Source organism: Thalassophryne amazonica, chromosome 4 (assembly GCF_902500255.1).
Source record: "Thalassophryne amazonica chromosome 4, fThaAma1.1, whole genome shotgun sequence".
NCBI classification, from domain to species: Eukaryota; Metazoa; Chordata; class Actinopteri; order Batrachoidiformes; family Batrachoididae; genus Thalassophryne; species Thalassophryne amazonica.
This window is the reverse complement of record NC_047106.1, coordinates 57,966,994-57,994,225: the sequence shown is the minus strand read 5'-3', so window position 1 is coordinate 57,994,225 and position 27,232 is coordinate 57,966,994. Positions and strand designations below refer to the sequence as shown.

The following is a 27,232-nucleotide window of genomic DNA, read 5'->3' as shown; positions in this document are numbered from 1 at the left end:
TGAAGAAATTTTACATTTTGTAAACGATGCAATCATTATCACAATGAGCTTTGCTACCTTCACATGAGTGAATTTTTACAATTTGTTTTACTTAGGATTATTTACACTTTGCATCCAGAAATATTAGATTTATTTAGGTGCATTTCAGAATTGCTGTTACTGATGAGAAGCTTTTCCAAATGTTTAGAATAGTTTTCACAGTGTCTCCCTAACTTTGTTTTCCTTTTGCTGCCACCCAAACGTCAGAGATGCACTAGTGACAAGCTCGGTGAACTGTCTCACTAGTTTTCTGTCCGGCTTTGTCATCTTACTGTGCTCGGATACATGGCTGAAATGAGGAACCAGGATGTGGATACTGTCGCCAGGATGCAGGTAGGACACCACACCAACACCATCCTCAACTAAAGCAGCACTCACTTCAACACCGAGCTCCCCCGATGGCCAAGAATATGACAGATCTGGATTTGTAGTTGGATTCTGGAGTGAGATAAAGGGCTCAAATGTCCACTCAGTACAACAGAGCACACAGTGCAAAGCAGACATAATTTCCCATGACTGTGTTTCTTTACTATTGAGGTGTGGTCTAGCACTTTGATGTACATTGATGTTGTCTATCAGCAGCAGCGGTGATCACAGTTCCGCTAATCCGCTAACCTCTAATTAGCGAAACTAACATTCTTGTTAGCAGATTAGAATTCAGCTAAACTTCAAAAACCATCAGCAGACCAATTAACTTCCGATAAATTTAGTTCTGAAAACTTTTAAACCGCTAACATTTTTTTACATAGTTAGTAACGGTGAAAAACATTTATAAACCCTGTTGGCTTCTTTCTGCTATGTATTTTGCAACAGCAAGGCACCTGAGAGGAGCTGAGCTCAACTCTACCCCAGCAGAAGGAGCCTAGCTGCCAAGCTGTCCCCCCCAAAAAACAAAAGATATTTCCTTGACAACATACAGTAGTCTAGCCACGAGGCAGATGTCTTGAAAAAGAAAGTAGGTTTGACTTATGGGTTGATTTAAAAATCAAATTAATCTGCATAGAATAACTGCATTAATATCAACTCTGTCATTTGTACAAAGTGAAAATATAACACATATCTTTAATTTAAAATAATGCACTAATTCTGAAGTTTTGAACATTTAGCACGCACAGATGCCCAAAGGGATTATGGATAAACTGAGCTGTTTCCCACTGCCATCCAGTAGATGGGTCAAAATGCATAGAACACTGACATCTACTGGTGCCCGGTTATATCACACGATTGTCGAATCACAACTTAACAAACAGACTTTGTTTTTGCAAATGCCTTTTTTAAACAAATGGAAAAAAATACATATTTTCCAAAAGCACATTTATTTGTAAACACCAACATGCGTTACATTAACTTGTGTTGGTTTTTAAATAAAATGAATGAGTCAACCAATCAGTGTGAGCGGAGGCTCACTTTACCCATAATCCCTTGGGCCTCTGTGTGTTAATGTTTAAAACTTCAGAATTAGTGCATTAATTTAAAATTAACAGATATGTGTTATATTTTTACTTTGTACAAATGACAGAGTTGACATTAATGTAGTTAGCCTATCTGGATTAATTTGATTTATAAATCAAAACCATAAGTCAAACCCGCTTTCCTTTCAAGATGTCTGCCTTGTGGCTGGAGCAATAATGACTCTTCCCTACAGCAGTGGGCAGGGCGCACAAAGACAGACGTGTCGACTCATTGCTATGTTTGAGTTTGTGATCACCTTTGATTCTATCAGAAGCGTTGGTGGTGTTTAAACTCAAAATCGGCATGTTAGTAGCTGAGAGTGTACCGGACACAATACTGAAGGTTAGCGGTTAGCTGTAGCTTCCGATAAATTTTTTGGTGGTTTATCGGTTGAGCATTAGAAAAGATAACTTTCAGTTAGCTGATTAGCAGTTATCAAAGCTAACTTTTTGGTTAGCTGTGCCCACCACTGATCAGTCGAAAGCCATTGCGCCTTAGAACACCAAAAACCATTTTGCACATTGAAAACATTTTCAACACTCAGACACGTTACATAAACAGGTTCACAGGTACACTCTGCATGCCTACACATCTCTCTCTCTCTCTCTCTCACCCTGGTGCACATGCAAAACACATATTGTTCAGGTAACACGTAGAATTAACAGAGTAATACTGACAGTTGTGGTCAGGTCCATATTTATGGACGTAAATATCATGGTAATTGGGGTTTTTAGTGATGTACCTTGACTGTTCTTTTGCCAGGGTGGAATGACTGTACAGCATACATTATCAATAATTTTAAAAACCGCAAGAATTGGTGCTACGAGTTTGAAATTATTTTGGATCTTCTCTAATCCTCCACCTTGGTCTTTCTGTTGTGGCGTTTGTGAACGTTCAGTGCGAAGGTCCCACTGAGCACAGTGGTCTCCATCATCTGTAAATGGAAGAAGTTCAGATTACACCAGGACTCTTCCTAGAGCTGGCCGCCCTTCTAAACTGAACCAATCCCGATGACCAGATGGTCCGATGGTCACTCTGTCAGAGCTCCAGCATTCCTCTGTCAAGAGAGGAGAAACCTTCCAGAAGGACAACCATCTCTGCAGCAATCCACCAATCAGGCCTGTACGGTAGAGTGGCCAGACAGAAGCCACTCCTTACTGAAAGGCACATGGACGCCAGCTTGGAGTTTGCTATAACACCCTGAAGGACTCTCAGACCATGAGAAACAAAATTCACTGGTCTGATGAGACAAAGATTGTACTCTTCGGCATGAATGCAAGGCATCATGTTTGGAGGAAACCAGGCACCATCCCTACAGTGAAGCATGGTGGTGGCAGCATCATGCTGTGGGGGATGTTTTTTCAATGGGAGGAGTGGGATACTAGTCAGGATTGAGGAAAAGATTAACACAGCAATGTACAGAGACATCCTGGATGAAACCTGCTGCAGAGTGCTCTTGACCTCAGACTGGGGGATGGTTCATCTTTCAGCAGCACAATGACCCTAAGCACACAGCCAAGATATCAAAGGATCATCTTCAGGACAATTCCGTGAATGTCCTTGAGTGGCCCAGCCAGCGCCCAGACCTGATCCAATGAACATCTCTGGAGGGATCTAAAAATGGCTGTGCACTGATGCTCCCCATCCAACATGATGGAACTTAAGAGGTGCTGCAAAGAGGACTGGGACAAATTGCCCAAACATAGGTGCACCAAGCTTGTGGCATCATATTCAAGAATACTTGAAGCTGTAATTGCTGCCAGAGGTGCCATAAACAAAGTATTGAGCAAAGGGTGTGAATACTTATGTATGACCCCAATTCCAATGAAGTTGGGACGTTGTATGAAATGTAAATAAAAATAGAATACAGTGATTTGAAAATCCTCTTCAACCTGTATTCAGTGAATACACCACAAAGACAAGATATTTAATGCTCAAACTGATAGGACTTTTTTGTTTTTGTGCAAATATTTGCTCATTTTGAAATGGACTGCCTGCAACACATCACAAAAGCTGGGACAAAGACTGGGAAAGTTGATGATTGCTCAAAGAACACCTGTTTGGAACGTTTCCACAGGTGAACAGGTTAATTGTAAACAGGTGAGTGTCATAACTGGTATAAAAGGAGCATCCCCAAAGGCTCAGCCACTCAAAAGCAAAGATAGGGCGAGGATCAACACTTTGTGAACATGTGCATGAAAAAAATAGTCCATCAGTTTAAGAACAGTGTTTCTCAATGTTCAATTGCAAGGAATTTAGGGATTCCATCATCTACAGTCCATAATATAACCAGAAGATTAGAGAATCTGGAGAACTTTCTACACGTAAGCGGCAAGGCCGAAAACCAACTTGAATGCCTGTGAACTTTGATCCCTCAGGCGGCACTGCATTAAAAACCGACATCATGTGTAAAGGATCTTACCCCGTGCGCCTCAGGAACACTTCAGAAAACCACTGTCAGTTAACACAGTTCGTTACTAATCTACAAGTGCAAGTTAAAACTCCATGCCATGGAAAGTGAAAGCCATACATCAACATCCAGAAACACCCACTGCCTTCTCTGGGCCCAAGCTCATTTGAAATGGACAGACGGTGGAAAAGTGTGTTGTGGTCTGATGAGTCCACATTTGAAATTATTTTTGGAACTCATGGACATCGTGTCCTCTGGACAAAGAGGAAAAAGACCATCCAGAATGTTACCAGCACAAAGTTCAAAAGCCAGCAGTGTGTCAAGCCCCGTTTACACATAGACGGTAAGAGTTCCGGAAGCGTCCTGGAAGAGTTTTTGGCCGTCTTAAGGATCAAAACGCCATTGTTAACGCCGGCACTAGGGGGCGTGGCTTAGTTCTGGCTTTACCGGGAATCGGCGAAAAAATTATTCAACATGTCGAATAATTCCGGGAGCGCTCCCGGAGAATTTGCGTGATGACGGAGACAACGCGAACAACGGCGGTTTGATACTTTTAATCGCCGTTTCATCCTGCCCCTCCTGTAGTGCCGCAGTTTACACCCACTGTAATTGGCGACCGGCGTTGTATCCCTAATCAACGGCGTGTAAAACGGCGATAGAGCCCACATCGGCATCCTCAAGGGCATTTTAACCAGCGACAGAGGCAGACAAAACGGCGGCGCTAGCAGACAGTACGCCGTTCTAAACGCCACCTCCTGGTTAAAATGCCGTTCCAAACAGCCGATAGGAGGCGGTCAGTATAAAAACGCTAGCGCGCTGCATGCAGGCCTCTCACTCGCGGCCAGCTCCAGATATTTTTGCAGAGAAGCTCCAGTATGCCTCCTAAAAGAAAATTGGCAGCGGCAAGGACTTACCAAGAGGTCTGGTTCAGAAGCAGAGGGGAGGCCTGTGGTGGAGGGGGAAAAGGAAGGAGAAGAAAAGGCTGATCTCCCTCCCCCTGCAGTGACAGAGGCATGTATTCCTGCTGCTTCACTCTGGGGGCTGGTACCTATATGCAAAAGTTCCTGGAGTAACGCAGGACTTTTATCAGGTTGTCATTATGGGCTCTTGTGAGTAGAATTTTGAGGGAACTCAATTTTGCAATAAAGCTGTAACAACAAAATGTGGAAAAAGTGAAACGCTCTGAATATCTTCCAGATACACTGTAGCTTGAAGGTGTCGATTTTGGAGCAGGGACTTTTTTCTTGATTGGCACCCTCTCAGTCCATGGCGATTTAAAGCCCACTTCACTGTGGACAGTGACACTGGTGTTGCAGCAGTTTCCAGCTCATGGCAGGCCTGAGCCTCGGTGGTTTCTGGGTTGTTCCAGAACATCCTAGCCAATTTCCTTTCATCTGAGGTGAGAGTTTAGTTCTTCTTCCACACCTTGACAAAGTGGTGACACATCAATCTAACTTATACAGTAGTGTTCAGAATAATAGTAGTGCTATGTGACTAAAAAGATTAATCCAGGTTTTGAGTATATTTCTTATTGTTACATGGGAAACAAGGTACCAGTAGGTTCAGTAGATTCTCACAAATCCATCAAGACCAAGCATTCATGATATGCACACTCTTAAGGCTATGAAATTGGGCTATTAGTTAAAAAAAAGTAGAAATGGGTGTTCACAATAATAGTAGCATCTGCTGTTGATGCTACAAACTCAAAACTATTATGTTCAAACTGCTGTTTTAGCAATCCTGTGAATCACTAAAATAGTATTTAGTTGTATAACCACAGTTTTTCATGATTTCTTCACATCTGCGAGGCATTAATTTTGTTGGTTTAGAACCAAGATTTTGCTCGTTTACTAGTGTGCTTGGGGTCATTGTCTCGTTGAAACACCCATTTCAAGGGCATGTCCTCTTCAGCATAAGGCAACATGACCTCTTCATGTATTTTGACATATCCAAACTGATCCATGATACCTGGTATGCGTTATACTCGTATAGGCCCAACACCATAATAGGAGAAACATGCCCATATCATGATGCTTGCACCATCATGCTTCACTGTTTTCACTGTGAACTGTGGCTTGAATTTAGAGTTTGGGGGTCGTCTCACAAACTGTCTGCGGCCCTTGGACCCAAAAAGAACAATTTTACTCTCATCAGTCCACAAAATATTCCTCCATTTCTCTTTAGGTCAGTTGATGTGTTCTTGGGCAAATTGTAACCTCTTCTGCACGTCTTTAATTTAACAGAGGGACTTTGCGGGGGACTCTTGCAAATAAATTAGCTTCACACAGGCATCTTCTAACTGTCACAGCACTTACAGGTAACTCCAGACTGTCTTTGATCATCCTGGAGCTGATCAGTGGGTGAGCCTTTGCCATTCCGGTTATTCTTCTATCCATTTTGATGGTTGTTTTCCATTTGCTTCCACGCGTCTCTGGTTTTTTGTCCATTTTAAAGCATTGGAGATCATTGTAGATGAACAGCCTATAATTTTTTGCACCTGCGTATAAGTTTTCCCCTCTCCAATCAACTTTTTAATCAAACTACGCTGTTCTTCTGAACAATGTCTTGAACATCCCATTTTCCTCAGGCTTTCAAAGAGAAAAGCATGTTCAGCAGGTGCTGGCTTCATCCTTAAATAGGGGACACCTGATTCACACCTGTTTGTTCCACAAAATTGACGAACTCACTGACTGAATGCCACACTACTATTATTGTGAACACCCCATTTTCGACTTTTTTTACTAATAGCCCAATTTCATAGCCTTAAGAGTGTGCATATCATGAATGCTTGGTCTTGTTGGATTTGTGAGAATCTACTGAATCTACTGGTACCTTTTTTCCCATGTAACAATAAGAAATATACTCAAAACCTGGATTAATCTTTTTAGTCACATAGCACTTGTTGTGAAAGTGTAGTGACACGGACCCACAACAGGGGCGTAAATGAACGGACAATGGATAAGCCAAAAGTACAATTTAATGTTGTGAATTGCACAACGACGTACAGACAATAACAATATGGTGGACTGTCAATTATACACCAGGTGACGTGTGGGCAGGCTCGACGATAGAAGACGCCTGGCGAGAGAAGAGCCGGATCCCACACAGCTTCCACTGTCAACGGAGCTGAAGAACACCGGAGCCGCCAAGCCCTGCGCCCCAGGTGGCCGCTGTCTTCAGCAGTCAGACCCGGTACTGCTGGCAGAGAACAGAGACAGTCCTGATGAGTGTGAGGTCGCACACTCAGTAATCCCACAGTCTGTATTCAGTAAGGAGGGAGAACCTCCACCTCCAATCACACACTCGTGCAGCTCCTGAGATAACCACTTATCTGGGTGGGGTGTGAGGCGAAGCCGTCGCAGTCCACACCAAACGCCAACTCCGCAGACAGGGTATCCATCCCAGGAAAACGGCTGCAAAAAGAGATCAGACTAATACTCGAAGTTAAGGTTTAGCAGAGAATTACCTGATTGGTAGTTGATTTCTCGGCGGGGAGGTGGAGTTGCAGTCCGGCCTTTAAGGTGGTGGTGATGATGTGGATGAGTGACAGCTGATGCTGATGACGAGTAACAGCTGTCACTCCCGGTTGCTATGATGCCCTCTCATGCTTGAAGCCCGCACTTCAAGCAGGGCGCCATCTGGTGGTGGTGGGCCAGCAGTACCTCCTCTTCAGCGGCCCACACAACAGCACTACTATTATTCTGAACACTACTGTATATTATAACTTATTATAACTTATATAACCTATAATTTTTTGACCTGATGATCTTGGAATCTGCAGTTGATTAGAAATGGTTCCTTCTTAACAACCTTCCAAACTTGTTTAATCTACAGTTCTCCTTCTTAGACCTCCCTGAGTTATTTTGACTTTCCCGTTGTTCTGAGCATTGGTCAGTCCCGTGATTGTTGTCAAACATGTCCTTTTCATGCTGACAAAGAGAAACTGCCACTTCGTCAATCATGATGAAGAAGAAGAAGAAGAAGGGCCTTTATTGTCATTGTACATACATACATACATACAACATTTGTCCTCTGCATTTAAACCATCCTAATTACAGTTAGACACAATCAAGCCACGAGAAGCAGTGGGCAGCCACAGCCCGGCACCCACACAACTCCACACAAAAAGGAGCAGATGAGAAATGATCCCACAACCTTCTTACTGTGAGGCATCAGTACTAACCACTAATCCACTTGGCTGCCCTGACGAGGACTTAATAGACCTTCACTTTGTCACATGAAGAAAACATTGTAGAAACACTTATTAAAAGACTTAAGTGAATGTATGTATATTTTTGAGCCTGTACGTATATACCTTGTGTGTGGATGAGAAAGGATCCAAATAAATTCAAAGTTGTGCACCCAGTTCTTGTTTTTGAAGTCATTAATGATGTGTGCTGTACAATCATTTCACCCTGGGAAACGTTCAAAGACATCATTAACAGACTGAAGTTACCATGACATTCAAACCCATGATGCATGTACATAAACTTCTGACTGCAATTGAATATGCAACCGTGTTCAAAACTGTTCTACTCTTCCACATTTGGCACGATTGTCTGTGCTGTGAGATTGCAGAGTGAAGCAATGTTGTGTCTGACAGAAAAATACCCCTCAGCCACAGGTTGCAGTTACCGTACATACACAGTGAAAGTGAACTGAAGGCCGGTGACGTTGACCTTCTTTTCAAGGTCACACCAATGGTGACACCTGCCAAATCCTTTGCCGCAATGTTGCTCAGCACCTATTGCTCACAGAAACTTCATATTTGATGGGTACATGCTTTGGAGGAGTACTTCGCATGGGTTCGAAGGCCGGTGACCTTGACCTACTTCTAAAAAATTACCAATAGTTGTATTTGTTCGAAGTCTAACAATTTTTTATGGTCACTGTTGGCCAGATCCTCTAAATAAATATAATGACAATCTCCAATGTTTCCACTGTGTATCCCAGTTTACATCAAACACATGAGGGTTCAACCAAATACCTACCCCACACGTACATATTACTGCACTTTACATGGAAAATAGTCCTGTGCGCGGGGCATTTCGTGACGAATGTCTCTACTTCTGACTTCAGTGTGATTTGATTTTGAAGTCATTTATACCAATCAATCACAAATATTTCGCTGATCAGTATATACTTTAAATCATCCATCTCAGCTTCTTAGTTGTTCAGATATACAAAAAAGGGTGTTTTGGGACCATGTTGTCCTTTACCTTGGCTTTTGAGCAAACTACTCCAAAATCTAATCGCATCTGTCCAAGTAATATTCCAACCAAGTTTGAAGGAAATCTGTCCAGTCCTTTTTTTTAGTTATCTTGTCCACACACACACACACTGCTAAAAACAGTAACCTGCTTTCACTGCTTAGCTGATGCAGTGGGTAATGAAATAAATATCAGGGCGCTTTGGTGGCCGTGGTCCACTGGTCCACTATGACAGGTTGGTGCCAGTCCTTTCACTTAATACTACAGCACTGTGCACCTCCTGCACTCCTGCTTAAAGGTGACGACAGAGGAGTCATGTGATTCTGCTTAGTTGATATTATGATAATAACAGATCTATGAATAATGAAGTCAGTAGACCCCAACATTTCTTTCCCTCTCTCTCTCTCTCTCTCTCTCTCTCTCTAGGTCCCAGCCTGCTGTTCATCATTTATGCAGAAGCCATAGCAAACATGCCAGCTGCCACATTCTTCGCCATCATCTTCTTCCTCATGATCATCATGTTGGGTCTGGACAGTACGGTTAGTTATTTCACTTTGCTGTCACTTTGGCTGCTCTTTCGCTGGCGGATTCATTATCCTGCTTAAAGTCGGCCATCCCAGTCAGCCTTCTGTCTGCTAAATGTTCTGTGCACCTTGTCATAACTTCTCCTCTTTTTCTAATCGAATCTGGATGTTGCTCCATGCTGATCTGTAGCTATAAATGGCACAAAGGCTTAGTGGTTAACACTCATGCCTTACAGCAAGAAAGTCCTGGGTTCGCTTCCCGCCCTCTCTGTGTGGAGTTTGCATGTTCGGCATGGGTTTTCTCCTGCAGTGAAAAATGCTTATTTAGGGTCTGCTGCTTTCCCTGCCTCTGACCAAGGTAGCGTCTCCACATCTAGAGTTGGTCCCCGGGCGCTGGACTGTGGCTGCCCACTGCTCCTAGTGGTTGGATTGTGTCTAACTGTAATGAGGATGGTTAAATGCAGAGAACAAATTTTGTTGTATGTATGTATTATATTTTCTATGCACTCTATATATATGTCTTTATTCATTTGCCTCATTTTCGCTGTGGTTCCAGTGGCTCTGTCAAGGTTCAGGGTATTATTGTCCACACTGTTCCTTTCTGGATAACAGGCGATGACAGCACTGTGATATCACTCTCATATCACTGCTCTGTGGTGATCTTGTCTCCTCGAGCCTGTGTTTATGTGCTTTGAAGCTGCCACCTGGCGCGACCATGAGCCTCTTATCATGTCGAGATAATCAGTGTAGAATCAGCGGCGGTGTTGCCATGCTTCTCGTTTTATGACTGAGGATATTGCTGCAGGCCGAGCGCACATGCTTTTATGTTGCATAGCCTAAATATTTGTTTTCTTACTTACAATCTCAGTGAATTTTAGACTTTAAATATCGCTGTTTGGATGAAGCACAAGTCTTACTGTTGATGCGATCTCACAACTCACACATGACATCATACCAGTCTTTGTCTTTATTTTGAAGGAAAAAAAGGGCTGTTGCGGTGTTTTTTTATTTTTCTTTGCAGCACATAACTTGACAAGTCCTCATCCTTTTCTTCTTTTTCCCCCCACTTCTCTTGGTGTCCTCTGACCTCCAGTTTGCAGGTTTGGAAGGGGTGATCACAGCAATGCTGGATGAATTCCCTCATATCCTGGCTAAAAGACGAGAGTGGTTCGTTCTGGGCCTGGTGTGCGTTTGTTACCTCGGGGCTCTTTCCACACTTACATATGTAAGTTGCATGCAGAGGTTCAATAAATAAAATTTTTGACGTAATCCTTCAAAGCCAATATAAAGTGAAACTTGATCTAGAATCCAGATCTGGATCTGAATCACTTCCAAATTTAATGGAGTCTTCCTTGGGCTAATATCTGTCAACATCCCTGCAGTAGTTTTGACATAATCTTGCTAACATACAGACAGACAGACAAATAACTAAATAAATGCACATGATTTTATTATGGCCTTGGCAGATGCAAGAAAAGATTTTGAATGTTCACATCTTAGTAAGTTGATGACTTACAAGATGTTAGTACAAAACTGTTCACAGTTTGATAAACAGTTGGACATAGGTTGACCGTGTTTTTTAAATAATCAGTTTGATCACAAACCTGGAGAGGCAGCATATAATTGATCCTGTCTTAAATAATAATTAAAAAAAAAACTTAAAAACACAATTGTTTTGCATAAACCAAAATGTTTATACAAAACTATTTTGCATAAACATTTATGAGTAGAATGGAGGTAAAATGAAGATGTTAGAATAACTTGAAAAAATGAAATTATATGGCTACGTATTAACCCTGAAACCTTTGAATTAAGTTGGCTCCACTTAACCTTGTGGAGGACAAAGCAAATCAGGTATACAAAGTCAGTTACCAGAATGCTTTGCAAAACCTGAGTTAGTCTGTCATCTTGGAAGTCTCCATATATTATAATAAGGACAAACTGTTTGCATTTTGTTTAACTTTGGTAGACCAGATCAGCACAAAAAGCAAGTTTGTTTTACTGATGTAACACACTATAATATCCGTCTGCCAGCTTCTGGAGATGTCTGGTTTGTTACAGGAAATAATCACATGCGTAACTAAAGCATTGTGCTCGTTGAGTGCAAACCTCCACTAACACTAGTTTCTAATTCCACAAATTTTTACCTTGGAAGAACTTGTCAAGGTGCTTTTCATAAGCTAAAATATAATACAAATTCTAATCCAATTACATTTTTTCCGCAAATCTGATTGGTTAATCGTGTGAGATTTCAGGCCATATAATATTGGGGTAACAGTGGCAAAATATTCGACCATTTCACATTTGGATGTATTACTCCATGCCCTGACTGGTGTTCTGACGAGATGTCATTCCTGTCCTCCGCACAACTGCGCATGCACAATATTGTTGGGACACAGAACTGTTGATTTATGCGACTAGACACACAATTCAACAGAACACCAGCTGCGCACTGCTAGCTGTTAGTGCTGTTAGCTGAGAGCGAGAGAAACCCGCGTACCGCCGCTGCCACTGAAATGGGTGAATTTAAGTTACCACATGAAAGTATTGATATGGATTCTGATACAGAATTACCGTTTCACATTTGATGGATTGGATGGATTAACCCTAACCCTGACCACTGTTGGAGTGACGCTGCCTCGGCTCGATGGTAAGCCTCGCCAACCGAATTACCTACAGAAAAATAAACCGTGCAAACAATGGAATTGAATTAGAATGGAAATAAGCCCCTTGTGTCTGAAGATTTGCAGATGTTCATGCTGGTTATACGGTCGCAAATAGCTGTTTTACGTGACGCCGGTAAAGCTCAGTTTGCAATCGTATAACCAGCATGGACGTCCACAAATCATCAGACACAACAGGGTTATTCCCTAAATATAGATCAAAAGGGCTTTTGAATGTCAAAATCAAATATCTGCTCAATCTGCAATATACACTCAACAAAAATATAAACGCAACACTTTTGGTTTTGCTCCCATTTTGTATGAGATGAACTCAAAGATCTAAAACTTTTTCCACATACACAATATCACCATTTCCCTCAAATATTGTTCACAAACCAGTCTAAATCTGTGATAGTGAGCACCTTTCCTTTGCTGAGATAATCCATCCCACCTCACAGGTGTGCCTTAGACTGTCCACAATAAAAGGCCACTCTGAAAGGTGCAGTTTTGTTTTATTGGGGGGGGGATACCAGTCAGTATCTGGTGTGACCACCATTTCCTCAAGCAGTGCAACACATGTCCTTCGCATAGAGTTGATCAGGTTGTCAATTGTGGCCTGTGGAATGTTGGTCCACTCCTCTTCAATGGCTGTGCGAAGTTGCTGGATATTGGCAGGAACTGGTAAACACTTTTGTATACGCCGGTCCAGAGCATCCCAAACATGCTCAATGGGTGACATGTCCGGTGAGTATGCCGGCCATGCAAGAACTGGGACATTTTCAACTTCCAAGAATTGTGTACAGATCCTTGCAACATGGGGCCGTGCATTATCCTGCTGCAATATGAAGTGATGTATGACACAACAATGGGCCTCAGGATCTCGTCACGGTATCTCTGTGCATTCAAAATGCCATCAATAAAATGCACCTGTGTTCTTCGTCCATAACAGACGCCTGCCCATACCATAACCCCACCGCCACCATGGGCCACTCTATCCACAACATTGACATCAGAAAACCGCTCACCCACATGACGCCACACACGCTGTCTGCCATCTGCCCTGAACAGTGTGAACCGGGATTCATCCGTGAAGAGAACACCTCTCCAACGTGCCAAACGCCAGCGAATGTGAGCATTTGCCCACTCAAGTCGGTTACAACGACGAACTGGAGTCAGGTCGAGACCCCGATGAGGATGACGAGCATGCAGATGAGCTTCCCTGAGACGGTTTCTGACAGTTTGTGCAGAAATTCTTTGGTTATGCAAACCGATTGTTTCAGCAGCTGTCCGAGTGGCTGGTCTCAGACGATCTTGGAGGTGAACATGCTGGATGTGGAGGTCCTGGGCTGGTGTGGTTACACGTGGTCTGCGGTTGTGAGGCTGGTTGGATGTACTGCCAAATTCTCTGAAACGCCTTTGGAGACGGCTTATGGTAGAGAAATGAACATTCAATACACGAGCAACAGCTCTGGTTGACATTCCTGCTGTCAGCATGCCAATTGCACGCTCCCTCAAATCTTGCGACATCTGTGGCATTGTGCTGTGTGATAAAACTGCACCTTTCAGAGTGGCCTTTTATTGTAGGCAGTCTAAGGCACACCTGTGCACTAATCATGGTGTCTAATCAGCATCTTGATATGGCACACCTGTGAGGTGGGATGGATTATCTCAGCAAAGGAGAAGTGCTCACTATCACAGATTTAGACTGGTTTGTGACCAATATTTGAGGGAAATGGTGATACTGTGTATGTGGAAAAAGTTTTAGATCTTTGAGTTCATCTCATACAAAATGGGAGCAAAACCAAAAGTGTTGCATTTATATTTTTGTTGAGTGTAGATCAGATGTGGATCAAAGTCATTCTCATTGTCACAAATGAGAGCGACTGAACCACTTTTGATTGAGATATAAAGCAAAATGTACACCAAATGGACTTTTCAATATTAAATTCAAATGTCCACAAAATCCACAATCTGGATCAGATCCCAGAGGTGTCAAATCCAGCTTCAGAATGTAAAAGTCCAGCTACATATTTGTTCCATCTTCCCAATAAACCTGCTGATTGTAATTAGTTCAGCTCTTCAGACAGGTGGATGAGCTAATTGTTGAGATCACCTGTTTTAGGTGCACAGGTAGAAGCAAGACATGGGAGGGTTTTTACTTTCTGAAGCCAGATTTGACAGCTCTGTCAGATCCAGATCAAACTTTCAAAGTTTCACTAACAAGCAACCCACTGGGTGGGTATGGTGGCCACCAAGGCACTGCCTTCAAATGAATATTTTGTTATTATCAGAATCAGGAATGAATTTATTGCCAAGTAAGTTCTCACATACAAGGAATCTGATCTGGTGTCATTGATGCACTAACAATAATAAAAGAAAATACTTCTGTAAGAACTAATAGGCGCATAAACAACAGTAAAAAGAAAAGGAATGAAAAATACTTCTGTAAAAAGTAAAGGAGTCAAATAGACAAATGAGCAAAACTAAGTTTTAGATAAATATGGTGGAACGGAGCTGTGCAGACATGCAGATGAACAGTATAGGAGTGGGGAGGCAGGGTAAATGGGGGTCTCTGGCATTATTTATAAGTCTAGCTGCGGACAGAAAGAAACTGTTTTTGTGTCTTGAGGTGCAAGCAATAATCCATTTAATCAATCCTAGCAATTTCTCAAATCTTCGGTTTCCCTTCACATACCTACAAAAAGCTCATACCAATAAATGGCTCATATTCTATCTTTACTTTTGCTGCTTTGTCTTAGTTTTTATTATGAACCGTAGTGAAAAAATTATTTTAAGTAAGATTGCAGCAGTCCCAGTTATGCATTTATCTCAATTCATTTAAATTTATTTATATAGTGCCAAATCACAACAATGCTTCACATGTGTAATGTTATGTGGGCCGCTGAAGAGGAGGTACTGCTGGCCGACCACCACCAGAGGGCGCCCTGCTTGGAGTGCGGGCTCCAAGCACGAGAGGGCGCCAGACCCAGAAGAAGTGACAGCTGTCACTCATCGCACCAGCTGTCACTCATCATCATCACCATAAAGGTCGGACTGCAACTCCACCTCCTCGCCGAGAAATCGACTACCATTGCAAAGGTCATTTCTCTGCTGACTGACACTTTGTGTGTATAACCTGAACTTCTGTTGCAGCCGTTTTCCTGGAGTGTTGCCTTATCTGGAGGATTGGCGTTTGGTGTGACAGCGACGGCTTCGCCTCACACCCCAACCCAGATAAGTGGTTGACCAGGAGCTGCACGAGTGTGTGTGATTGGAGGTGGAGGTGCTCCCTCCTAACTGTGTTTGGACTGTGGATTACTGAGTGTGCGGACTCACACTCATACATCTTATCTCTGCTTTCTGCCAGCAGTACCAGGGTCGACAGCCGAAGACAGAGGCCACCTGGGGACTCGGGACTTGGCGGCTCCGGTGTTCTTCAGACCGTTGGTGGTGGAAGCCGTGTGGGACGCGGCTTCTCTCTCGTCGGGGGTCTTCTATCTTCGAGCCTGCCCACACGTCACCTGGTGTTAATTGACTGTGCAAATTCTGTGAATTTAGTTGTGTATTATCACAACATTAAATTGTTACTTTTTGGCTTACTCATTGTCCGTTCATTTGCGCCCCCTGTTGTGGGTCCGTGCTACGACACCTTCACAACATGTAAGGTCTAACCTTACCAACCCCCCTGAGCAAGTACACAGGCGACAGCAGTACGGAAAACTCCTTCTAGTGTTTTTGAGGAAGAAGCCTCAAGCAGACCAGACTCAGAGGAATGACCCACAGTTGCAAACGTTTTACAAAAAAATGGAAAAATATTATTGAAGTCAATGACAGATCATTTATGACCGTATTTCAAACATTTCTTCTCAATTAATTAGACAAATCATAGTTTCAAATACTGTAGAAAAAAGAGACCTAGGTGCATCTTGGAGCAATTTTGAGATTTCAAGCATCCTTCATCTCCTTGTTTCCTTCGCTAGGGAGGAGCTTTTGTAGTGAAGTTGTTTGAGGAGTACGCCACAGGCCCTGCCGTCATCACTGTGGTCCTGCTGGAAGTCATCGCTGTGTCCTGGTTCTACGGTCAGTAGCAGCTATGACATTAGTTATCATTACGAAGGTCATGACCTTGTTGTTAATGGCAGCTGAGGACTGAAATGTGCAACTAAGTATTCAGGGAATCACAGTGAAGAAAAGCAGCAGGACAGTTGTATTTTCCAGTTTGGAAGTTTCTTTCAACGCTTCCAATATTTGACAAATGCTACAGTCACACTAAGGACTAACTATACAAAATGTATTTGCTGGTTTTGTTAAATTTTGGAGAACTGGAAGTTTGGTGATACAGGTAATGTGTTGTCAGTGTGCCCTGGACAGACATACAGGCTATTACAATATAGTAGCTTCACCTCCCCTCAGGAAATAAAGGTATTTGAACACAGCAAGTACTGATTTTTCTGTCACCACAGTTGTGATCATCTGCTGATTGTGAATGTTCCAGGTACCAACCGTTTCTGTAACGACATCCAGGTCATGCTTGGCTTCTACCCTGGTTCCTTTTGGAGAGTCTGCTGGGTGGCCATCTGTCCCTGTTTTCTGCTGGTGAGGCTCACTCACACATGCACATAGGCACTCGCACACTCACACGCATTTGTACACGTTTAGGTCGTACCAAAAGATGTACACAGAGCACAGATAAAGGAGTGTACCTGACTTTTTCCTTTTGTCTGGAGCAGGCGCACATTCAGAAGCAGGCATAGAGACAAATACTCAACAACCATGTATCTGAAGAAGCTGGGGGTTGACCAACATGGTTGAGGGTCTGTAATAACGCTGGTTGCACCTGTTATAAGTGAACTCTGTTTATTGTGTTTTTTTTTTCCTGTGTCCAGTTCATCATTATCAGTTTCCTGGCCTTTCCACCAGAGGTCAGGTTGTTTGACTACCAGTACCCACCATGGACCACCATCCTAGGCTACTGCATAGGTGTGTCTTCATTCATCTGTGTGCCTTCTTACATGGTCTACCACTTACTCCATGCAAAAGGCACATTCAAACAGGTACTGCATTTCTTGTTTCTTTATTTTATTTTATTACCTTTTTGAGCACTGTGGTAATCACAAAAATGGCAACTCATGTCCCACAGAAAGCAAAACTGCATTTTTTTTTTTTTCAAAGCGTTGACTTTAGCAGGTGATTTTACTGAAGAGGTCTACTGAATGACTGCTAATTACTGAAATCACCTGTTGAGGTGAGTGCTTGGAGTGAAAACAGGCAGGATGTTGAGCCTTCATGTCACATTATTGACCCTGTCCTTTTGTTTGTCCAAAACTGTTCCTTTAGAGTTCATGTGTTCCTTTAGTGTTCAGTTTTGTGATCTTCAGTTTTGTGTCCACAGGGCCTCCTCTGTGGACACAAAACTGAAGATCAGAGGAGCAAGGAACAGATCTGGGAGATCTGACTTACCAGTATTTATTCAAGCATATACTGTACATGTTCAAAAGCGGTAATGATCATTTTATGGTAACACACACCACCAGCACTTTGTAAATAGCCTTATTTAGACATACTCACCTCTCATAGACACATCCATATTCTCTGAGGAATCTGTAGATTGAAAGATAAAGCTTGTTTAATGGTTTCCATTGTACTTGTAGCAAGGTTGCTGAGCAGTGTGCCACATGTGACAAAAATGCAGTAATTGGGCCATGGGGCAGGTGTCAAAAGTGAAGGGAGGCAATGAAGATGTGCATTTTGTGGTTGTTATATATTTTGTGAGAGACAAAACATCTCAAGTCACCCTGTTGATGGTTTTATTATTATTATTATCATTATTATTATTATTATTATCATATGGCAGAGCGGTGGCTTAGTGGTCCTGGGACACTTCCTGCCTGGTTCTTTCTGTGTGTAGTTTGTATGTTCTCCCCGTGTTCGTGTGGGTTCCTTCCAGGTGCTCAGGCTTCCTCCCACTTCCAAATACATGCAGGTTAGGTGAATTGGAAACTTTAAATTGACTCTAGGTGGGAGCACAGATGTGTTTGTTTGTCTGTATGTGGCCCTGTGATAGACTGATGTCCTCTCCAGCGTATACTCCAGTTCTGGTCTCCTCTTTCACTGGCTTCTTGCTCACGCATTGTCTGACTTTAAAGATATAGTGCCACTGTGTTTTTTTAAGGTTTAAGTCATTAAAAAAGAGTTTTCTTTGGCACCAGTATAATTTTATTCCTTAGTATTTAGATAAGGGATTCATAATATGACACTGCCAATGTGATCAAAATTCATGCTGTCTGGAAACAATTTAGAATTTCAATCCCTGAGGGGAGGAAATTCAAAGGGTCAGATACTATGACCAACATTTGGTAGATTTGGAAGTGATTTAGAAAAAAGGTTATGGATGTGAACGTAAGATGGGTCACAGGTAATCTCACTTCCGTCTGTAGTTAGTCTGCATGACAGCAATGAAGAAAAAGACAATATTCACTATGGAATTTCCCACCCAAATAAATATGTCTTCTTCATTAAAATGAGCTTTAATTTTGCAACATGTTGCAAAAATAATCCTAGATTATAATGCTTGGATTTTGTTAGAAAATACATTTTCTAAGTTTTGTGAAATTTGAATGGCCCTATAGCTTTAAGGTTTTGTTATTAACATATAAAATTCTTCATGGACTAATGCCCTCATATTTGGTTGATTTTATTTATACCATGTGAACCTGGTTGTGCTGTCTGTTCTTGGGATCTAGGTTTGTTGTGTGTTCCAAAGGTGAAGAATTACGCTGGTTAAAGGGTCTTGTCTTATCAGACACCTTTTCTATGGAACAGTTTTGTTGTGAAAGTGTAGTGACACGGACCCACAACAGGGGGCGCAAATGAACGGCCAATAGATGAGCCAAAAAGTAACAATTTAATGTTGTGAAACGTGCACAACGAATATACAGACAACCTCAGAATATAATTACAGTCAAATCACAAAGGTGACGTGTGGGCAGGCTCGAGGATAGAAGACGTCTGTCCTGAGATGAACCGGAACCACACGATTTCCTCCACCACCGAACCCAGAGAATACTGGAGCCGCCAAGTCCCGAATTCCCAGGTGATCACCGTCCCCGACTGTCGGATCTGGTACTGCTGGCGAGAACAAAGATAGTCAAGTGTGGGTGTGTGTACACCCAGTAACAATAACGGTGGGAATGCCACCTCCACCTCTCACTCAATATGCTGATGTGTTTGCAGTGATCCCTCAGAGAAAAAGAGTGCCGTCCTGCACTCACTCAGCTTCCACAAAACAAGGAACCGGTACGCCTGCAAACACTCACAATGTACAGATTACAGATAAACACAAAAAGGCTGAGGATATTACCTACAATGAAGTACGATATCTCGGCAACGAGGTGGAGATGACGTCTGGTCTTTATGGAGTGTGATGATGAAGAATGTGTGACAGCTGTCAGGAATTAATGAGTGACAGCTGTCACTCCCGGCTGTGTCTGTGGCGGCAGCGCCCTCTCGTGCCTGAAGCCCGCACTTCAGGCAGGGCGCCCTTTGGTGGTGGGCCAGCAGTACCTCTTCTGGCGGCCCACACAAGTTTGCCAAATGTGATAAGACAATCTGATTCTCTGGATGCATTTATATCTAAATTGAAGACGTATCTTTTTTTCTGTTTCTTATAATTGACACTGATTTAGTGGTTTTGATTTGCACCTTTACCCCTTGTTTTAATTGTTTGAATTGTAATTTCTTGAACTTTATTGTTGTTTTATCAAATTTTTACTTCTTTGCTGTAAGTTGTAATCAAATGTCTTGTATTTCCTATGTATTTCTGTTGATGTTTTATATTGTTGCGGTTGCCAGAATGGATGATCACTCATCTGAGTTGGGTCCACTCTTTCGGACCCTGCTCTTGTGACGTGCATTGAGACAACCTGTGTTGTGATTTTGTGCTATACAAATAAATCAAATTGATTGTATTGAATTACCCACCTCTCAATGACTGCTGGGATCGGTTCCAGGTCCCCTGTGACCGTTAATTGGAAGAAGCAGGGATAGAAAATTAATGAATGTGACAGCGGTGTCATATGAATATTATCAGTTATCAAGTTGTTCACCAATGAATATGACTTTATACACCCTTCAGAAAACCATATGGTTTTCTGAAGGTATGTGATTTTATCATAGGTATATTTTATCATAGGTATATGATTTTTTCATATACCTATAAATGATAGATGTTGTATGGTTTTCTGAAGGGTGTAAAAAGTCATATTCATTGGTGAACAACTTGATAACGATTTTATCATACGAGGTCTGTTACAAACGTATCCAACCTTTTTATTTTTTTCAAAAACCATATGGATTTGAATCACGTGTGATTGCATCAGACAAGCTTGAACCCTCTTGCGCATGCGTGAGTTTTTCCACGCCTGTCGGTTGCGTCATTCGCCTGTGAGCAGGCTTTAAGTGAGGAGTGGTCCACCCCCTCAGCAGATTTTCATTGTCAGGAAATGGCGGAATGATTTAGGCTTTTTTTCCATCAGAATTTTTTCAGAAACTGTGAGAGACCTCCAGGTGGACACCGTTCGGAAAATTAATATGGCTTTCAGGGACGATTTTATGGGGATTACACAGATTAAGGAGTGATCCAGACGGTTTAAAGACCGCCCACAACTGCTGAGAGCGCGGCACGCTCCCAGCCCCCATCGACAGGCTGACACCCCGCTGGAACAACCAGATCATTTCCAACGTGAAGGCTTTGTTGATCCGGGACCTCATCTGACTTTCACATAAAGGCTGAAGATGTGGACATCAGCACTTTTTCGGTACATTCCACCGTTACAGGAGTTTTTTTCATGGAAAGAAAAGCGGAGGGACGCGCCACGGAGCTGTTCATTACGCGGGACAAAACCACCTCGGTGTTGGTCTCACAGGATGGCTTAAAGGTGGATTTCAGATGGATTCCGGTTGCTTTTCAGTCGTGTGATTATCTGATTGTGATTGTGCATGAGCTGGACATGCCCCAACATGTCCTGGAAGGCTTCATCACGGCGACGCGCGGAATTCCTCTGCACGTCTGTCTCAATGTGCCGAAAAAATGCTGATGTCCACTCTTTTCACAATTCCTGTGCTAGTCAGACGACATATCGGATCAAGACAGCGTCCAGTTTAGAAATGAATGGCACATTCCACTGTTACCGGAGTTTTTGTCATGGAAAGAGGACACTCCACCGACCTGAAGAGGACAAAGCACCTTTTTCCGGTCGAGAACCATGGCCTTGGATTTGGAGGTGCTGATTTTCATCCCGGATGCTTCACACTCGGCTGCAAACCGCCCCAGTGCACGCTGAAGGTCCTGATTTGACGAAGTCAACAGAACCACATCATCCGCAAACAGCAGAGACGAGATTCTGTGGTTCCCAAACCAGACCCCCTCTACACCCTGGCTGCACATACAAATTCTGTCCATAAAAATAATGAACAGAACCGGTGACAAAGGGCAGCCCTGGCAGAGGCCAACGTGCACTCGAAACAGGTTTGACTTACTACCGGCAATGCGAACCAAGCTCCTGCTGCGGTCGTACAGCGACCGGATAGCCCTTAGCAAAGGACCCCAGACACCGTACCCCCGGAGCACCCCCCACAGGGTGCCCTGAGGGACACGGTCGAACGCCTTCTCCAGATCCACAAAATACATGTGGACTGGTTGGGCGAACTCCCATGAACCCTCGAGCACCCGATGGAGGGTGTAGAGCTGGTCCAGTGTGCCGCAACCAGGACGAAACCACACTGCTCCTCCTGAATCCGAGGTTCGACCATCGGTCGAATTCTCCTTTCCAGTAAACAGTGCTGGTGGAGAGCTGCTTCCGCCTCCTGAGGCGTCGGACAGTTTGCCAGAATCTCCGAGGCTGACCGATAGTCCTCCTCCATGGCCTCCCCGAACTCCTCCCAGACCTGAGTTTTTGCCTCTGCGACCGCACGGGCTGCGGCACGCTTGGCCTGCCGGTACCTGTCAGCTGCCTCTGGGGTCCCACCTACTAACAAAGATAAGTAGGACTTCTTCTTCAGCTTGACGGCATCCCTTACTTCCGGCATCCACCACCGGGTTCAGGGATTGCCGCTGCGACAGGCACCAGAGACCTTGTGACCACAGCTACAAGCGGCCGCATCAACAATGGAGGTGGAGAACATGGTCCACTCGGAGTCCATGTCTCCAACCTCCCCCGGGATCTGGGAGAAGCTCTCCCGGAGGTGGGAGTTGAAGACCTTGCTGACAGAGGGTTCCACCAGTCGTTCCCAGCAGACCCTCATGATACGTTTGGGCCTGTCAGGTCTGACCGGCTTCCTCCCCTCCCAGCGGATCCAACTCACCACCAGGTAGTGATCGGTCGACAGCTCTGCCCCTCTCTTCACTCGAGTGTCCGAGACACATGGCCGAGGGTCAGATGATACGACGACAAAGTTGATCATCGACCTCCGGCTCAGGGTGTCCTGGTGCCACGTGCACTTATGGACACCCTTGTGCTCGAACCTGGTGTTCGTGATGGACAAACTGTGACTAGCACAGAAGTCCAACAACTGAACACCACTCGGGTTCAGATCGGGGAGGCCATGCTTCCCGATCACCCCCCTCCAGGTCTCACTGTCGCCGCCCACGTGGGTGTTGAAATCCCCCAGGAGAACAATGGCGTCCCCAGTCGGAGTGCTATCTAGTACCCCTCCCAGGGACTCCAGGAAGGTCGGGTACTCTGCACTGCTGCTCGGCCCGTAGACCGAGACAACGGTGAGAGACCTGTTCCTGACCCGAAGGCGTAGGGACGCGACCCTCTCGTTCACTGGAGTGAACTCCAACACTTAAACTAATAACCACTGATAGGAATAAAAATGTTAAAATAAATTTATTAACAGTTATTTTTTTCAGTAACAGGTAATCTGACTAATTTCCAGCGAGTTTCCATATTTACAATAGCATTATCATTATTGACGTTAAAATGCGGTGCGTTGTATATTTAAAGCCGTTTCCATCCATAGACTCTCAGCAGAGCTGCAGTTTTTTTATTTTCTTTTCTTTGAGGAGAGGGAGGGCTGAGGCAATCGCATAACAGCCAGACAACTGGCCTGAATTTGGGCAGATACTGGCCGCCATTTAAAGTAGGAGTTCCCACTCCTAGTGACCTTACACCTGCTTGACCTGGTGCTGGTTACATGACACGCGATAATGAATATGGCGCGATAGTTGAGGCTGACGGACTGTTTGCCGTGTATTACTTCAGAAGATCATGCAGTTTTGTTGTAAAACTAAGTATGCAGTTGTGTTTGTTTCTGTTGAGGAAAATTTGAAAAATGAGGTCAGGGAATTCCTTTTGCAAACTACCAACAGGAGAGTAGCGCCCGCGCCACACCCCCAAACTTGACCAAAGTGAGGTAGCCCAACAACCGGCCTGAATTAGTGAGGAAATGGAAGACCGCAGGCAGAGTACTAGTTAAGGCCCGAAGTGGCAGGCCAAGAAAAATCTCAGATAAGCTGAAGCAAAGGATGGTGAGAACAGTCATAGTCAACCCACAGACCTGCCCCAAAGACCTACAACATGATTTTGCTGCAGATAGTGTCTCTGTGCATCATTCAACTATACAGCGCACTTTGCACAAAGAGATGCTGTATGATGCTACAATGTAGAGGAAGCCTTTTCTGCATACATGCCACAAACAGTCGCTTGAGATGTACTAAAGCACATTTGGACAAGCCAGTTTCATTTTGGAATATGGTGCTGTGGACTAATGAAACTAAAATTGAGTTATTTGGCCATAACAAGGGGCGGTATGCATGGCTGAAAAAGAACACAGCATTCTGAGTAAAACACTTTCTACCTACAGTAAATTTTGGAGGTGGTTCCCTCATGCTGTGTGGCTATGTGGCCAGTGCAGGTACTGGGAATCTTGTTAAAGTTGAGGGTCACATGGATTCCAGTCAATATCAGCAGGTTCTTGAGAACAATGGTGATGAATCAGTGACAAAGTTGAAGTTGCGCCGGGGCTGGATAATGCTACAAGACAACGACCCTAAACACTGCTGAAAATCTACTAAGGCATTCATGCAGAGGAACAAGTACAATGTTCTGGAATGGCCATCTCAGTCCCCAGACCTGAATATTATTGAAAATCTGTGGTGTGAGTTTAAGCGGGCTGTCCATGCTCGGAAACCAACAAACCTGAGATGTTTTGCAAAGAAGAATGGTCCAAAATACCTTCAACCAGAATCCAGACTCTCACTGAAAGCTATAGGAAGCGTTTAGAGGCTGTTATTTCTGCAAGAGGAGGATCTATTAAATATTGATGTGTTTTTTTTCTGTTGGGGTGCCCAAATTTATGCACCTACCTAATTTTGTTTACAGAATTATTGCACACTTTCTGTAAATCCTATAAACTTCATTTCACTTCTCAAATTTCGCTGTGTTTGTCTGCTATATGATATATTTAACTGAAATTGCTGATCCAGACAACCAATGATTTATAAAGGAAAATCATGGAAATCATCAGCGGTGCCCAAACTTTTACATACAACTGTATAACGCCTGAATAGAGACTTGTCATTTGATTGGTGGGTGATGTCATGTAATATGGATTATTCATACCATTTGCCATTGTATTCCATTTATCGTGCAACTTTGATTCTATTTAGTGTGCAATTGTGGTTCTATGCATTTTGTGCTATTGCATGCCACCATGTGCTCACACTAAGGGTGATGGTGCTTAGCTTTAAAGCAAACAGCGGCCCGAGAATGCCTAGACTCGCTGACTAATGGACACGAAGACTGGATGCACCAAGGGGGCTTGAAAGTGAGTCGAGTGGAGGGGGTGGGGTCTGAGAAAGAAGTGTTAGCTGGAGGTAGAGCCGCGCAGGCCAGGTTGGCCCCATCACAGGCCGGGTTGGACCCGCTGCAGCTCGGGGCTTGTGGAGGGACAGCGTCATTTCTGAGCGTCACCTGCGATTCACTGATTATCACCTCGTTTCTGCTTCAAACTGCACTCCAGTCATCTATCTCAGCGACAGATATCTGAAGCTTTTGTACATCAATCATTTCCACATAAATTCAGCATTATTTCATCATAAAAAATGGCAAACTGAATCAGAGCGCCTCCGTCATTTCAGAGCGTCAATAACGACTCGCCATTTATCTCCTTGTTTCTGCTTAAAACTGACTTTAGAATGATTTAAGAGGTTTTAGCTTGTTATCTGATGGTTAATAATTCCATTAATCCATTTGATCGCTTTGAGTGTAAAAAGGCAGTCTCAGACGTGCTGCTGTGTTTCGAAATGATGCATGCACAATGAAGGCAGGGCGGACCAATTTTTAGGGGAGAACGTTCAGTCTGCAACACTGGGAAGGGCGTAAGTTCCTTTTCTCTTGTTTATAAATTAATAAAATATCAAATGACAAGAATCTATTTTAGGCATTATATAAAACACATAAAGAATGTATTTTCATTCATTCAATGGTGAGAATATTTCATGTGGTGAAAGATGGAAGATTCCATCTTTTACCTCAGGAAATATTCTTACCATTGCACTCATAAACATTATTTATATATTATTATAAATAATTAAACATACAGTTGAATTTAAAGTTCCATTAAAAATGGGAGGGGGAATCCAAATGTTTGAACATTAAAAAAACACCGTAGTTACTTTCCCTAGTAACTAATTACTTTGATAATGCTGTAACTCAGTTACTAAGTCGAGTTTTGGGAGAAGTAATGAGTAACTATAACTAATTACTTTTTTAGGTAACACTCCCAACACTGCTAATAACTAAGCTCATATGTTGCTGACTATCAGAAATACAGTTGTCTTCAAAAGTTTACATACCTTGGCAGAATTTTTTTAAATTAATTTATTTATTTCTTTTGGTCATTTTTCAGAGAATATGAATAATAACACAAAAAAATCACCCGTGGTTAGTGGTTGTGTGAAACCATTTATTTACAAATGTGTGTGTAAATGTGTGTTTACTCTTTTTAAATAATAATGACAACAAACTAAACAAATGACCCTGATCAAAAGATACCATATCATGGTGATTTTGGCCTGATAACATGCACACAAGTTGACACAAATGGGTTTGAAGGGCTATGAAAGGTAACCATCCTCACCTGTTATCTATTTGCTTGTAATCAGTGTGTGTGTATAAAAGGTCAGTGAGTTTCTGGGCTCCTGACAGACCCTTGCATCTTTCATCCAGTGCTGCACTGACGTTTCTGGTTTCTGAGTCACAGGGAAAGCAAAAGAATTCTCAAAGAAGCTGTAGGAAAAGGTAAATGGACTGTATAAAACAGGAAAGGGATATAAAAGGATATCCAAGGGACTGAGAATGCCATTCAGCAGTGTTCAAACTAAAATAAAGAAGTGGTAAATGAGGGATTCTATTGGATCCAAACCACGTTCAGGTCGGCCAACAAAAATTTCAGCAACAACTGCCAGGAAAAATTGTGTGGGATGCAAAGAAAAACCCACAAATAACTTCAGCTGAATTACAGGACTCTCTGAAACAAGATGCACAATACGGAGGCACTTGAAGAAAAATGAGCTGCATGGACGAGTCACCAAAAGAAAGTCATTACTATGCAAATGCCACAAAGTATCCTGCTTACAATACGCCAAACAGTACAGAGCAAAGTAATTTGGAGACCAAAATTTAACATTTTGGCCACAACCATAAACATTACATTTGGAGAGGAGTCAACAAGGCCTATGATTAAAGGTACACCATTCCTACTGTGAAACACAGGGGTGGATCACTGATGTTTTGGGGATGTGTGAGCTACAAAGGCACAGGAAATGTGGAAAATTGATGGCAGGATGAATGCAGCATGTTATCAGAAAATACTGCAGGAAACTCATCAGCCCGGAAGCTGCGCATGGGACATATTTGGACATTCCAACAT

General features: G+C 43.1%; 1 protein-coding gene across 1 annotated transcript in view; it reads left to right on the top strand.

Annotated features, from left to right (window-relative positions):
* slc6a4a (solute carrier family 6 member 4a) overlaps nt 1–17,753 on the top strand; it is a 103,438-nt gene extending 85,685 nt beyond the window's left edge. The window contains exons 15-20 of the mRNA XM_034168763.1: nt 9,538–9,650; nt 10,729–10,860; nt 16,279–16,378; nt 16,794–16,894; nt 17,185–17,352; nt 17,691–17,753. Coding sequence (XP_034024654.1) covers nt 9,538–9,650; nt 10,729–10,860; nt 16,279–16,378; nt 16,794–16,894; nt 17,185–17,352; nt 17,691–17,753 — 677 coding nt within the window. The remainder of the gene's footprint in view (nt 1–9,537; nt 9,651–10,728; nt 10,861–16,278; nt 16,379–16,793; nt 16,895–17,184; nt 17,353–17,690) is intronic.
* The last annotated feature ends 9,479 nt before the right edge of the window (nt 17,754–27,232 follow it).